The following is a 15,654-nucleotide window of genomic DNA, read 5'->3' on the forward strand; positions in this document are numbered from 1 at the left end:
AGATAGTAATCTATTCACAATAGGGACAAAATGAAAAAAAAATTACAACACATGTTTTGTGTGTCCTTTTACATGATAATGATAGTAGATTAAGGTTGCTTAACTTCAAAAAGTGGAAGTGTAATTTAGGTCTAGATAACACTTTGATATTGACATAATGCCATTTTATCATCTACACAATATAATCCATCACATAAAAACCAGGTAAGCCAGTAATGGCAACCCAATCTTATGGCAGAACATGGAATATTTGAACTGGGTCCATAAAGTAACTTGTTGCAATGAAGACAAAAAAAAATTAATAGTAACTTTACTTTCCTGACTCCCCCACATAGATAGAGCTTCATTTTCAATTTGTTAGAACAGTGACATTATTTGTCTCCATACCTGTTCCAAAGGGATGATGGTCACTTTTATTTTTAAACTAGTCTGGGCTGGTAATGGATGTTACTTTAATACTTGTTCACCTGGTATCATCTGTGGGAAATAAGCCCAGTCCGCAAAGACCCAGTTAGCCCAAAAGATCTATTGGTAAAGTCCCAGTACCAGACATACCAGAGCACTCTGATAAGTTATTTTCGATTATTTGACTGGTCAGAGGTCTTTTGGCAGCATGAAGAGGACCTAACTTAGTGTTTAGTTGGGTGCTGATATTATGGCTGATATTTCCAGTTTCCATCAGGCACACTTATGTTCTATGAAGGAATGGTGTCTGTATCCCCTAACCCATGCTTTACCTGTTAGAAAAACTGGTTATCATTATAAATCTACATACACCACAGGCTTATATTGCTTATACTAGACCAGACAACTGTTTAGATATCAGGCAACAGACAATAAAATAGAGATATAATTTACATATGTGATAAATTGCAGGGAGATCTTGGAAACCAAGGAAAATTTATGAATTACCCCATGGGGATGAGTGAAGTATTTATCTAACTTTATAATGGGATATGTATAGAGCAAACTGTCAATAAAATATCATAGTTGACACTATGATAGGTGAGCAAGTGTTATACTTTAAACACAGTGGTGTGCCGTTGGTAGTGAAAGTGTCAGCAGGCGTACTTGCCGTTAACAGTGTAACAGGTTTGGGCCACTCTGGCTTGGCTAGCAGACACATCACTTCTTACACAACACGACAACACAACGACACTGCAGCTGTGTTTTGTTTTCATGCTGACAAAGATGTGCTTTCCTCCATGTGGGCTAAATGTCAGCTTTGTTTCTCTGACTCAGAGACTAAAATAGTAAAGATGCACACCTAAGCTGAGGCTCTTTGTAGTTAAGAGAACCAATACCTTCAAATACACAAACACAAGCACAAATGTTTAGTACATGGTTGCTATGCTGATTACTGGCACACAAATTTTGAGTCAACACAATTCCTTCGGTAGTTTCTAACATGAAAGTAAAACCAATACTGGAAATTTTACACTGATTCGTTTTTAAATTACCATGAAGTTATCAATCAACATCTGCAAATAAGAGGCTAAAGGGAAGAAACATTTATTTAAAAAATTGCATCCAAACTATAAAATTATGTAATAAAGTGGTTTTATGACAGAAGGGCATTTGTTTTGAACTGAAAAAATACACTACTGTACAACATTAAGACAATAAACTCCCCAAATCACAACCAGACACTATTCAAAGCATCTTTGATGTTGTCATTGTTATAACTAAATGAAAACTGAGGCATTCCTGAGCAGAAGAGCCAGTTTGTGTACTTGTAAATTCCAGACAGAACATGCTACTGCCCCCTGCTGGATCCAGAAAGCACAATAACCAGGGACTTTCTGAGCTACTTACTAATGTCAGGAACATAAATCACATTTTCTTTTTAAAAAATAACTACATGCTCGTTTAAAGCAGCATACTGTTATCATTATAACATTTTTATTTGGTGCTCAACAACTGCGTTTCCTGAATATTCTCTTATATTAATTTCATGTGTCCAAAGTCTCAAGTATCTTCACCTGTGTGGCATAAAGCAGCATTTTCCTAAAAACTACAAAAAAAAAAGTCTCATTAACTGGCAAGAATAAAGATGGAAAGCAAGTTCTTGAAGAAAGTCATCAGATAGTGATGCTGTTTGCTGAATCAGCAGGCAATCGAGTCTTTATATGTCTTAGTGTTTCTTCTTTTTACACTTGGTCTTTCCATGCAGCTACTGTTACCTTATTTCTTGGAAAGAAATTTCATTTTGTTTCCTGGAAGAAAAGCAGAAGAAATGAGAATAGTTTTTGATGAGAATGAACCAAGAGTGCGTCTCTCATCATAATAAAGCAATTCTGTGAGTAAGTCAGAATCAGCCCTACCCAAGCCTTTGAGAAACCTATTGACCCTTCGGTGTTCGTTTTCATGGATGGAGTCCAGATACTCTTGCACTCTCACTTCAAACAGTCCTGTTGGAGAGAACAGACAAAACAAAGCATTGGATCTACTCCTGAAACCTGAATCCCTTTCCACCGTGTTTCAGTACCTCTCAAGGATTGTCTGTGGAGCTCCCTCTCCTGGATGAACCAGCCAAACATCTGGGTCTCCATGAAGATCTCCAAAAAGCGACGCACTGTCTTGGATGGGATCGCTTTCCGGAAACCCTCACGTTGAAATGAGCAGGGAACAGGGGAAGATGAGGAGGAGGAGTAGCCGTCCTCCCGTTCACCTGTGATGAAGAGTGGATAGTGTCCTACTAATTCCACAAAGAAGCGAACAAAGGCCTCAGAAACCACAGTGCTTAGATGTCCAGAATCTAGAGAGAGAAATAAACAAGTTATTTTTTGGACATGCATCAACCAGTCAGAATGCCCACCTCTTTGGTCCTGTCTGAACTATCTAACTAATAATTGTATATATTTGTACATTAAGATATTAAGATTTAAATTAAGCTAATAATTCAGGGATTGTCTGGTAAAGACTCTTAGAGGTAGACAAGTACTCACCGCTTGCTGTATCGCCCCTTTCATTAGCAAGATCTCTTCGTCTCTCCAGAACATTCTCCAGGGCTGACTGGAGCTTAGGTGGCAGGATCGAGTCTTCATCATCCAGCTAAAAGTGTCAAAACAGGAAGGAAAATTTATGAAGTGGGCTAAGGCTGATCCACATTCATAAAGATCCAGAGCCTTTAAAACACACAGATGTGCTTTTAGACATGGTCTACCTGTCTAAGAAGTCGACTGTTTCCAAGATCCACAACGAGAACCTGTGCACAGATAAACTAAGTGTTATTTAGGTTATTTATGGTTTCAAGCAAAACTTTTAATCGTTAGTGCCCTCTGACCTCCTCCAGGGGCAGCTCAGTGAGCTGGGGCAGGGAGCTGGACAGCAGGCCGACGATGAAAGGGGTCGGGGTGCAGACGATGTCGAGCATAGCTGATGGCAGCACTGGGATGTAAGTGTGTTGCCATACAAAAGGGTAAAGCAGTGCCACAACGGCATGGCAGCACTGGGAAAGAGTACTGAGGATAATGAGTGAGAAAGATGCAGGATGAGTTTCTAGAAGAGATTTTTTTTTTATGATGAGCTAAAATGGCATGGCAAACCTACTTATTCTCACCACATGAGGGCACTACAGACTAAATCCAGTGTTGCAATGAATATTCCCAAAAGTAACTTTTCCCAGAGAGAAAAGCAAGAGCACATACTTCCTTTACTGACATCACTTGGCTTTGGGTTTTTTCCTCTACTACTGTGGCCTCTCTCTCTGGCTCCCACTGGCTTTTCCTAAGCAAGACAAACAAACTGGCCACAGCACAACACCCTCTCCTCAAAATATCTCTCTGGCATGAACCCTGGAGCCACAAGATGCCTTAGATTTATTATAAAATGTGGGTCTGGACCACCCACACTTTGTCTTAATAATGAAAACATCCACGATTTCACCTAGAACCTGCATCTCCATCAATATATGATTGGAAAGATGTTCAAGTTTAAAAGAGCTCTTGTAGTAGTTTAGGTAAAGAAATATGGCTGCACAGAGAGGGCTAACCTAAGCTTGTCTGCAGTGAAGATGACCCGTCTTTCCAGCAGCAAAGAGCCAAACACTCTGAGAAGCAAACGCAGACTCAAACAGGAGAACAAGCACTCGAAGTCCACGTGCTCCAGGCGAGAATCAGAAGGCCGACAGAGCTCCATCACCTGGAAAATTAACAGAAAATGACTTCTTGTATATCTTCATATTTAGTCTTCAATTAATATAAAATAATGAATATCTGTATGATTATTAATTTTCCTCAGAATTGCAATGCATGACTTCTGAAAAAAACGCCAAAAGCAGGTCATTAGTAGCAGGTGTCTCAAAAAAAGGCAGATAAGACAAGTAAAGAAATTTTGTGAGACAAGAAATAATCCACAAAATAACGTTCCACAACTGTACAGACAGTCAAGCAAAGGCACAGGTACAAGCAAAGACAGGGAAAACTAATATTTTAACTTTTTAATAACATGTTCAAATGGAGTTTTTGTGGTGAAAGAAACAGTCACAACCATCTCTGGGAATTTTCATCTTGGAACTGTAGCGAAACAATAACAGTGTCCAAATTACAGGTCCAAACTATCAGGTCTTTATATGTAATAATCCTAAGAAACCAATCTAGTCCTTGCATACAGGGCCTAATTTTAGAATTAGCAATCTGGAACAAGCCTCATCTAAGCTTTGTATTTAGCAGCGCATTGTTAACTGCATGCTAACATAGTCAAGAGGATAGCTCATGTTGTCCATGTGTACTTGTTGCACTTTAGTTCAATGTGAGATCGGTATCTTTCCTCTGGCTCAAGTCTGAACGTAGTAGTTCCCTTTAAGGAAACTTTATGAAAAACAAACAAAAAAATGTTTTGCTTGAGAGCACGTTGGGGTGTCTAAACTCACTAACAACTCAAAAAAATGAAAATTAACACAACCCTTGCACTAAGTCTATAAAATATCTTTCTGTTCTGATTTGCAGTGTATTTCTATGTCACACTCCTAGGTTAGAGAATTATCCAGTTCTTCCAACTTCAAGGCGAAATTATGCTGCTTTCATTGTAACTTGGAGGTGGGAAGTTTAAAACTCTTTTGCTGTTGCTTTTTGCAATTAACAGTACATTATCATTAGCAGCCACTTCCCTAAGAACAAAAGCTAATAATGCTCTGACTGTTTTTTGTTGTACATGTTGAGTATATACTCATTTGGAAATCCACAATTTCCCCCCAAGAGGAATTTAGAAAAAAACTATTTCTAATTTGTCATTGAGTACACTGTCCCTGCTTTTACAAAAATAAACCATGGTTATAAGCAGCTGTTCTTAAAATTAGGTGTTTAAAAAAAAAACTCATAAGAATGGAGCAACAGTGAAGCCCAGGGTTTATGGAGCCAATATGTAACACAAGAATTACAACATAACTTTTTTAAATGGTGTATGGACACCATCAGTTCCAGCTGAAAAATGTGCAGATGAGGGAAGTGTATATATTTGACAATAAAACAACTAGACAGATATTTGTTGCATGTTGGCAAATGGCCCTCGAGATGCTGACCATGTCCAGCATCTAAAACCTGCAGTACAGGGCAACGATCCTGCAGGAACAGAGAAGCAGGTTGTAGACACTCTCCTGCTCCAACACACCTGATTCCAATAAAATTGATCCAACACCTTGTCAACACCTAACTAACCCATTATTTTGAATCAGGTGTGTTGAAGCCATCAACCAGCTGCAATGACAGAGCTAGAAATTAAGGATTTAAAAAGAAAATGTACAGTATCTCTAATCACAATTTAATCAAAGCATGCCATTGTCATTTTATCAAGACTTTTAAAAAAAATGGTGCCAATTTGTGAAAAAAAAAATTGTATAATATGTTCTTATTACAAATGAACATGCAGAGCACACATCAGCTAAGTTTTTGTGCATACCTTAAGCTCACAATGAACCTCATGAACTTTAAATTTACATTTTCACAACTAAAACTGCAGGGCTCAAAACCATGACTCATTTAATAATGGCCTTTATTTATCTTTTTTTTTTTTTTCCAGTATGCAGTAAATTATGGTGGTCTACATTTTGCCACCCCTTAGGGCTCCATTGTCTCTCACCTCAGTGCCTGAGCCAGGGAGAAAGGTTTTGATGCTGATGATTCTTCCAGGAGCTGGAAACTGAGCCTCCATGATTGCTCTCATAAATGGTTGCACCAGGGCAGGAGACAGAGCCCGCCGCCTCTCCACTTCATCCAACACCTAACACACACACATGCATATGTACAACCTCTATGAAGGTATTTTATAATGTGTTATTAGGGGAGCAGAGTGTGAGCTTTACCTTGGAGAACAGGTTGAAGCAGCCAAGATGACTGACAATACAATAGACCTCTGGCAGACGTCTGCCTTTTCCACTGGGCTGAAAAGAAGAAAAATATGGAGAATTTAATTGTATAGCACCAAAGTATCTTTTGGGTTAAAAAGTATTTGTCTTCTGTCAGATTTTCAGATGACAAAGTCATTTTTTGTTCATAAGTACACCTCTGGACGAACTAAACCTTGACTAAATGAGAGCATATTGATGTAGACATCAATAGCAATACAACACACACACTGTAGAGATACGGGAACAGAAACATATGGACATCCTCCCACGTGGTACGATTCCCAGTCTCACATACTTCCTCCCAGACTCTGAGATGCACTGTTTTCCCACAGGCACCTCGACTATTTTGGCATGCTTATTTACTCAGCCGCCATCATGGTATTCAGTCACTTCCTGTTCAGAAACAGCACACTTATTTATTCTACTCATTACTATTTACCAGTAAGCGCCGGCAGTATCCAAACCTTCTGCTCCCATCCTCTCCAGTCAAAACAAAGGAGAACATCTCACTGCAAACGAGGAATCCAAACAAATAAAAATATAATTAGTATATTTTCATTATACACAAGAAAAATACAGACATACATTTCATGTGAAATACTGGGGTTAAAATTTTTGTAAACAGGCTGCCCGAGCTCCTAAGCATTAGGTTACAGATGGTTTTCTTACACTTTTGATATGCAGCAATGAATGGAAAATTCCAGTATTTCATTAACAGACCCATTGAAGCAATATCACCTTGGGTAGGTCTCCACTGGTTCCCAGTCTTTTGCATCGGGGAAACAGAATTGAGGAATGATCCTTAACTGATCCTCCGTTTCCCTCATGAACTTAAAGCTTCGTTCCAACTGCAACATATGAGAAAACAAAATCTTTTAGTACACTTTCATGAAGTTTATTTTCATTATAATGCATGCATAGTTACCCTGGAGCTGCTGATGTGGAAATAATTTACAATGGTAATGGTAATATGGCTACCACACAATTTGACCTCCAGACCTCCATATTCTCAGAGAAGACTGTCTGACAGGCAAATACATGACATCTGCAAAAACTTGGGTACAGTATTTCTGTCACCAACTTCATTCAGTTATTACTTATCAAGGTATGACTCAGGATTGAACATACCAAATATCTTACAATATCCTGCACCCAATTTTAAGATTTTCTAAAATCTTTTGGGAATTTTGGTGCCCTCTGTAGGTTAAATCCAATAATTATTTGTACATTCAAAAGTTAAAGCAGAACTTCTGAACTTTGGCACTTTGGCACCCGCTAAAAAAAGGCTAATTCAGCATCCAACTTGCATCTTGTCTTTTCTCTGAGCCCTTTCCAGCCAATAAAAGACAATCTAATGTTGACAGTACAGCTCATAGTACAGGAGGGATGCAAGATGGATCCTGAATTAGCTGTCGATGGGGGAGGATCCCTGAGAACATTGCACTACAGTGCTGTATAGCATTTTAATGCTCCCTAAAATACCTTGGACTTCATGTTGATATGTCCAGGTGTTCATGTGTTATTACATGATTTTGAAAATTATTTATTTTATGAAAGATGACTGGTTTGTAAAATCTAAATAGATTAACATATTGACATTTCCTTATTCCATGCATGACCCTGATTCAGTTTTTATGTTACCACAGGTCCAGCAGATGAGCACTAAATGAAAAACAGACAATAGACTGGGTTTCTACTAGTATCTAATCACTTTACTTAATTAATTGTTATATATTATAAACAGCTCTGTGTGAAGTGTGAACCCTCTGAACTTTAAAACTGCAGTACCAGCTTTGTTTTACAGGTTCTAGAGCATTGTCTGGGATAAGTAACGCCTTAAAAGGCACATACAAGAAGACAGTGCACATCTACACAATTTCCAGCTAGTTACCTGTAGTGCAGTCATCGCTGCACCTGAGGCCACTGGATCCACTGGCATGAAAACAAGTTTATGTCTGGAAGAATTTTGGCCACTGACAGCCACCATTCATTTACAGCTGTACTTTGTATTTGAAGTCATTGCCATGTTCATTTTTACCACTAATCAGTAATTCTTACACACTGTACCTGTAAAAATGATTAAATTTTGGCTCTGGGTCAAACTGCAAAAACATAAACTTGCTTATTGCAACACTGTCATTTGGTGCAGTATTGAAGTTTAAGGTTTTGAGTGACTTGGGGAATCTGCGATCAAGTTATAAGTTATATGCTCCTTAGAGCTCCTTAAAGCCAAGATTCACACACTCCTTTGCTGCTGACCTTAGGGGGGAACTGCTGTGTGAGCTCCGGCAGATAGTGGCTGCCGGCCTTGGACTTCTGCAGAGACACAACCAGGAAATATTCAAACAGCTTCCGCTGGTGGAGTTCCTGATCCAGGGGGCCGTTTCTGGTGCTGGAACCATTATACTGGACCTGCGCCTGGCTTGGCTGGCTCAGTATGGACTGGACTGACACAAGACGTTGACGGTGAACTGGGGGAAAAAAAGCACAGGATACAACTCCAAGATATCACAATAAAATATAAAGAAAGATCTATGAGGAAATATTTCATACCCCACCTTTTGATCTCTCTTCAAGTTCACTCTCAGAGTCACTGTTCTCATCGGTAACTGTGAATGAAAGCCAAAAACAAACATTTACACTTGAGACTTAAAAGAAAGTAAATAAAGTTTGTATTCTTAAGATAATTTCAACATCATGACCTCTTCCTGAACTTGTCTCAGCATAATGATAGATCCTTCTCAGATGCTTTTTCCTGGTCCGAGCCTCAAATACGCTGTTGATCCTCAGTACAATCTGTAGAAAAAGTTATCACTCATTGTGAAGAAATACTACATCTGCCCCCTTTGAGGAGTAGAAAGTCAACTCAGCTTTATTTGCAAAGCACTTGGACACAACTGCAGCTAAAACAAAGTGTTGAACACCAAACATAATACAATTCTAAACAAGTAAACATGTAAATGAGTTTTCCCTGCAGCCATACAGGAGTTGAATAAAGATTAGTTAAACAGGAAAATAGATTAAAGCTTTAAAGTAAAGTAAGGTTTACAAGAAATGTTTGAATAAAATATTGTTGGTGATGTAAAGGATCTGCTTCTGAAATGTGAATATCCAAACACGAACCGTTGGTATTCTGCGGCAAGTACGGCTGTAGGGATCTCCAGGCACCCAGGGGATATGTTCAGGTCCACTGGGAGTGGATGGCGGGCTGAGCTGGGGTGGAGATGAAACACCACCACTGCCAGTGCTGTGGATCTGCTGGTTGGTTCTCTTCAGGTCCAAGAGCTTAAAGCTCCTGCCTGAATTCTGCCTAAAGAAACCAGGTCTTGTTGCCTGCAGTACAACAACAAAAATCAGTCTTAATCACTCATAATAAACTTGTTTGCTGCTATATGTTAAGCTGTTTGCTCCATGAACCTTAGTAGTATCTGCCCCAGGAGAGGAGGGTAGAGACTGCTGAGAGCACTGACTGTCAAGCTCAATGTCCTCATAAGGGTTTTCCTTAGACAGATCTGTGGGAAGACCATAAAGGAGAAATTCCAGAAATCACAGGAAATTCAGTCACATAGCAAAGATTTAATAGGAAGATCTGCATTATTTATTCAAGTATATTTTTGAGCAACCTTAGCACACCATTTATTTGTGGACATTTTCTGTACAACCTTTAATTGACAACTGTATTAAATTTGCAAGAGAAAAAGTTTCAACTTCCTACTTCTGAGTTGCAGCAGTTTTATTCAGATCCAGCATGAGCATTTCAGTTAGGCAGAGGTCTGTACTTTGATTTGTTGTAGTCTCTGGGATCATTGTCTGCTTCATTTTGACCCAATTGCAGCCAACATTTTGTTGTCAGGCATGAGTCCTCAAATCTGACTAAAATACAGAGTTCATGGTCAACTTAATGACTGCAAGGAGTCCAGGTCCTGTGGCTGCAAAACAAGCCCAAATCATCACCCCTCCACCACTGTGTTTGACAGTTGGTATGACGTATGAGTGCCAAACAACTCCACTTTGGTCTTGTTTGCTTAAAAGACAGAAGTCTTGTGGTTTGTTTGGATTCAGCTCTGACAAACTGAGCTGAGCTTTCTGCTGGCAGCTCTTCGAACCAATCCATACTTGTTTAGTCTTTTTTCTAATTGTACTGTTATGAACCTTTTTTATTTAACATGCTAACTTTAGTTGGTAGAATTTGAGATATAGCAATGGTTTCTCTAAGATCGTTGCTGGTGTCTGTCCTCCTTGGCATTTTGTTGACACACACCTCACAAATGCTCCAGACCAGCAAAGTACCAAAGCATTTGCTTTAGTAGAAGAACTAACACTTCCAGCTGATCAGTTAATCCAGTGTATTTGATTAGCAGCAGCTGGCGGCAACTTGTCATATTATGTCCTGTGGAAGCATTAAGGGGGGACTAATGACAGTGAAACGTGTTATTGCTTGTTTGAGGTTGTATTTCTCTAATTTTTAAACCTGATAAAGAGCATAACACTGGAAAGTTTGTACAAAACCAAAATTACATCATAACTGAAGAACATACATGTATAAACAAGATCCAGAAAACTCAATAAAGGATAAAACAGACCCAGGATGTCTTCATAGTGATGTTCCTGAGACAGTGAGCGTGTCAAGAGTGGGCTGTTTGATTTGGTAAGGTCTTCAAACTCAAACGATCGCCTGTCAATATGAACAGAAAAATGCAAATCATTGCAGAAGAATGAAACATTTTTTGGCTCTTGTTACTTTATCAGAAAGCGATTGATATTTTCTGAACCCTCCCTACCTGCTGATGTTGTCTCTGACTCGCTCTGACCTGGGTCTCCTGTAGAAGCCAGATGGAGGTTTCGAGGAAGTCTTCAAGGCAACTAAAGGCAGTGGGGGGAGGTTCCTCTGCCCTCTTATATCCTTTTGACTTTTTCCCATGGGGGCTGCAGTTGGATGCTGGAAGGTACGTAGAGGTTTGGGGACTGGGTTGATGGGAGGTGCTCCTGGCTCTGTGTACACATTCTCCTGATGTTCCTTTCCTTCTTGTACCCCAGATGACCTACTTTGACCCCAAATTTTGGATTCTTTTTTCTTCGTCTCCACCTGTTTGTTCTTGCCTGGTGGACTGAAGTAGTTTCCAAGCTCTGGAGGAGTTTTCCCTTGCTTCTCCCCCATAGCTTCCAGCTTTTTAAACAGGGTGAATACAGCTTTTTTCTCCTGACTTTTTTGTTCTGTTGCTTTCCAGTCATTGCCTTTTCTAACCGTCCCCACTTGCTGCATCTCAGTGGCTGAAGGAGAGCGAGACCTCGAATCTGTAGGATTTTCTACATTCTCTTTCTCATGATGATTCTTTTCTTTGTGAACTACAATTCTTTTACAGTCGTACCTTGACAGGTCTTCACTAGACCCACTATTGACCATTTGAGCTTGTTTTCCGAGGTCAGTAGATGAGCCAGGCTTTGACTCTCCAGGTTTTCCTACATTTTCTTTCCCAAGATCCTGCTTTGCTTTATGAGCAACTCTCTTGCAACCCTCAGCACCCTCCTTGTCTATTGTGTTGTTGTTGCATTTTATCAAGGATTCTTTCCTTTTAATGCTGTCAAAATGACCCAAAGTAGCAGAAGTCAGAGGGGAAGGACCGGATTCCTTGCCCTCCCATAGAGAAATTTTTTCCTTAATGTTGCCTCCATTGGATCTGGGAGGCTTATTTCCTACCATGAGAGTACAGTCATTGCTGTGAGGGTCAAAAATGGGCTTCTTCTGAGCCATCACAGATGATTCCTTCTGGTTGTTCAGGTTTACTAATGGGCTTAAGGGGTGTTTTGGTGTCCCCTCTGTTCTTTGTCCAGCTTCCTTTCTTTCCACTGAAGCACGTCTACCACTATGACAGCCCTGCTTTAGCCTAAACAGACAATGAAAATAGAAAACTTTTACTCCTCTAGATTCATGCTGAATAAATCAGTTTTCAAGCTTATGTGTTACAGAATTAACTGTAAAGATATATCTACTTAAATTGAATTAGAAAACAGGTTAAACATGGCTGCTGGGGATGCCAGTTAGGGGACACTGAGTCTTTTTTTGGTGACAGTGGGAAAATTGAGCCTGAGAGTAAATGCCAGAGGACAAGCTTATGACTGAGCATCTTCTTCTCATCAGCTTTGCTAAATAAACACATACTTGGACTGGAGCCCATTTCATCAGACTGTTAAGTTTTAATAAATAAACGAGAGGAAATGGGAAGCCCAGAGTTGAAAGACCTTCCATGGACGTGATGATTAAAGGGCAGCTAAATGTTCTTTTTTTCTCAGGCTCAGGAGTTATTTGTGTCCTAATTTCTCAGCTATATAATCTGTCTGTAATTAACCTGTACATGCTGGGTTAGGAAACGACAAAACCAAAAATGCAACAATTTTTCAGAAAGCACAAACAATAAAATTTAACACTGTTGTCTTGTTGCTGTGTTCTCTGAATTGTCCCAATGTTCAAACACCGCAGTGGTTCAGGAAGCTGCAAGCGAAACTAATGAGAGCAGCTGCAGCAGTTTACTAATCAGTCTCTTCTTATATATGCAGTGATGTGGTGGGATTCAGACGATTAACAAATCTTCCAACTATCAATCTATGTTTATGCCAATCTCATGAGCACAGTGCTGGTGAACCATTAGTTAAAAAAAAAGAGTTAAGTAACACTTGACTTGATCTGTTATATCTGTCACTTTGTGTGTTGTATGGACCTCCTCTGCAGCAAAGTGCCTCAGACTGTTGCATTTTTAATTTAATGTTGCAGTTTTGATTTTGTTATGGTGTTTTGTCCCTCTGGGCCACCATACTAACCTGTTGACAGTGGAATAAATATGGTCTTCCTTTACTTTCATTCTCTCAGCAGTCTCCATTATCCCTGTACACCTGTAAAAGGGAGACGGAAGCATCTTATTAACATTTTTGGGATCTTCCTCACTTGACCTCTAATGACATTTTTTATTTTATTTTTTTCATTTTTTGTCCTCTCGTAAAGACTAAATATTTCCTCTCAGTTAGTAAAGAACACCAATTAGTGGACAGCTGGGCAGGCTCAAGGAAAAACACAACAGTTCAAGCAGTTCAACATTTCACCCAGCAGTCGTTTGGAAACTCTTGCATGAACACATCACTCCTTTCCTTTTTGTTTCCTTTAGAGCTCCATCCTCTGCCACTTTGTCCTCATAGGAGGCTAACTTTTGACCCATGGAGTTACTAAAATGCTCTGCATACTTTCACATGTCTCAGAGTCCAGCATTTCAAAGTTCAGTGTCCTCCAAGATAGTGCCAAGTGATTTCCCAGATCTGAGGCTGCTGTCATCATTTGTTTAGTTGATTTGTAGTCCAAAATGACAGTGTGCAGTGCATGGGCAGGACTACATACAGCCTTAAAGCTGCAGGCTAACAAGCTATTGCACAAAAAAGGGATCCAGATGCAAAGTTGCTGTGTGATTATAACAAAGTTAAGCCATCGAAGACTGCACAGTCAATTAGGGCTGAACATGGAGTTATCTTAAAATTTTAAATTAACCTTTCATGCAACTTTTTTTTTATCCCATCAAATTAATCTCGAATGGAACATTATCCCATTTATACTTTTCAACATAATGTACAATCAAATTCCAAAATCAGATCAGTTCCTTACCTCCATCCAATGTACTGTTTCCATGTGTTTTTTAGTAAAACTGGAACGCAACGAATTCATCACCGCTAATAAAAAATCCATTGGAATGACATCCAAACCACTGTGTTAAACCGTATATCTAAGTTTAATAATTTCCAACAACTTTTCTACCTTAAAATAACACCTTTGCTTGTGTTTATTAAGAAAGAAACAAACTAATACTAATACACTCAAACTAATTCACTCCTCTGACAGACTCTTCTCCAATCTGTAACTTTCATTCACCCTCACTCTCCCTTCACTCTATGACTTCCTCTCTCTCTCTCTCTCACTTTCTCTCTCCACCTCCCAGAATGGCTGTCTGCCTCACTCACAGCTGATTTTAGGAGCTTGTAGAATGGATTAGTGTCTCCTCGTGTTCACTGGAATTGCCTAGATACCATTTTTCTCTCTTTTTCTCTCTCTCTCTCTCTCCTATAGCTGCATAGAAATCTGTAACACATGGGACAAATTTCATTGTAATAAATCACTCCCCCCAACTTTGAATCCAATATTAATCACAAATCAATTTCTATCTCTAAAGTCGCTTGTGCATTATAGTTCCTGCTCTATTCTTTATACTGAAAATTGCTTGCATTTTGCAAACAAAGTAAATATTAAAAAAAATTATACAAACTAGCAATGGCTTACCAGAATTCAAGTGCTGGATTTCTGTTGCTGTCAGGCTGTTAATGTCTGTACTTTTGGCGGTGAAGCTTAAAACTGCGGGAAAATGTGCTTGCACGTCAATGGTCGTTGGACTTTTACGCACAAATGTTACTACAACAGGTGAAAGCAGGACAGCTGCCTCTAAAGTCGTTTGGACTTTTTTATGTAATTCTCCTCCTGTCCTGCAGGTGGCAGCAGTGCGCCGCTATGCACGGTGGGTATTGATATAGAACGTGGGTGTGTCCCAAATCGCGCACTTCTATACTTCGAACACTACATTTAAGTGCTTAGTGCGCTGACACAGAAATTTCAGTAAAAACTCAGTGCACTGAAAGTACCCGGATGCTGCCCTAAACTCGGCCAAAAATCTAGTGCGAAACGATGGACACTACACGCACTAAACGGACGCCATCTTGCTGACGTAGCGGAAGGGGAGGGACTTTCAACCAGTTTTTCAGAGCTGGCAGCCACCGACTCAGCGGTACCGATGCAGGCGGAGGCTGTTTTCAACTGTTGTAAGTATGAAGATATTTGATCATAATTCTAATATAAACTGCAGCATGCTTCTTATCTCTTCTATCCCTGATGACAGTTGTGGATCTGATCATTTGTTGGAGGCTGCAGTAGAGTTAGCAACGTATATGTTAGCAGTTTTATAGCCGATTTCGCGGATCTAGATGGGCTATAAGTGTTAAAAATGATTAATGCTATAGGTTCCGTATGTTTATTCATGATTGCTGAACCTCCAAATTAAGCACTGCGGGGTCTCTGGCGTAAACGAAATGGTCCTTGATCTGAAAACTGATTAGGAAACACCGCTGGTTTAGAGAACCGGCCCGTTTCCATGGTAACACTGACGAAGCCGTAGCTGATTGCAGACTCTTATCTAAAGTGATGTACAAAGTACCCATAAAGTACATAATAATGTTTGCTTTTATATAAACTTCCATTGTGTGTTCACCGTAGGTCACTGTGG

At 39.6% G+C, this 15,654-nt stretch overlaps 1 protein-coding gene across 2 annotated transcripts; it reads right to left on the bottom strand.

Annotated features, from left to right (window-relative positions):
- Nucleotides 1-1,496: 1,496 nt before the first annotated feature.
- Nucleotides 1,497-14,781, bottom strand: LOC121634995 (DENN domain-containing protein 2A-like). Of its 2 annotated transcripts, none has more exons than XM_041977983.1 (20): nt 14,661-14,781; nt 13,163-13,234; nt 11,128-12,231; nt 10,930-11,021; nt 9,764-9,858; nt 9,470-9,679; nt 9,049-9,142; nt 8,905-8,955; nt 8,606-8,817; nt 7,085-7,194; nt 6,786-6,855; nt 6,302-6,379; nt 6,079-6,219; nt 3,995-4,143; nt 3,287-3,464; nt 3,167-3,208; nt 2,949-3,054; nt 2,489-2,758; nt 2,325-2,411; nt 1,497-2,216 (listed from the first exon to the last, which is right to left on the bottom strand). In XM_041977983.1, exons 2-20 carry the CDS (start codon nt 13,219-13,221, stop codon nt 2,185-2,187), a joined length of 3,180 nt encoding a protein of 1,059 aa, XP_041833917.1. In that variant the 5' UTR covers nt 13,222-13,234; nt 14,661-14,781; the 3' UTR covers nt 1,497-2,184. The 2 variants fall into 2 exon arrangements, with proteins under 2 accessions (XP_041833917.1, XP_041833916.1); XM_041977982.1 differs by lacking the exon at nt 14,661-14,781 and adding an exon at nt 13,992-14,255.
- Nucleotides 14,782-15,654: the final 873 nt, after the last annotated feature.

This window comes from Melanotaenia boesemani, chromosome 23 (assembly GCF_017639745.1).
Source record: "Melanotaenia boesemani isolate fMelBoe1 chromosome 23, fMelBoe1.pri, whole genome shotgun sequence".
NCBI classification, from domain to species: Eukaryota; Metazoa; Chordata; class Actinopteri; order Atheriniformes; family Melanotaeniidae; genus Melanotaenia; species Melanotaenia boesemani.

Coding starts and splice junctions, on each gene's coding strand:
- LOC121634995 (XM_041977983.1), bottom strand. CDS start 13,221: ATGGAGACTGCTGAGAGAATGAAAGTAAAGGAAGACCATATTTATTCC. Junction 9,143..9,469: donor CTTGCCGCAGAATACCAACG/GTTCGTGTTTGG, acceptor CTTTTTCTACAG/ATTGTACTGAGGATCAACAG. Junction 3,209..3,286: donor CTGAGCTGCCCCTGGAGGAG/GTCAGAGGGCAC, acceptor ATCTGTGCACAG/GTTCTCGTTGTGGATCTTGG.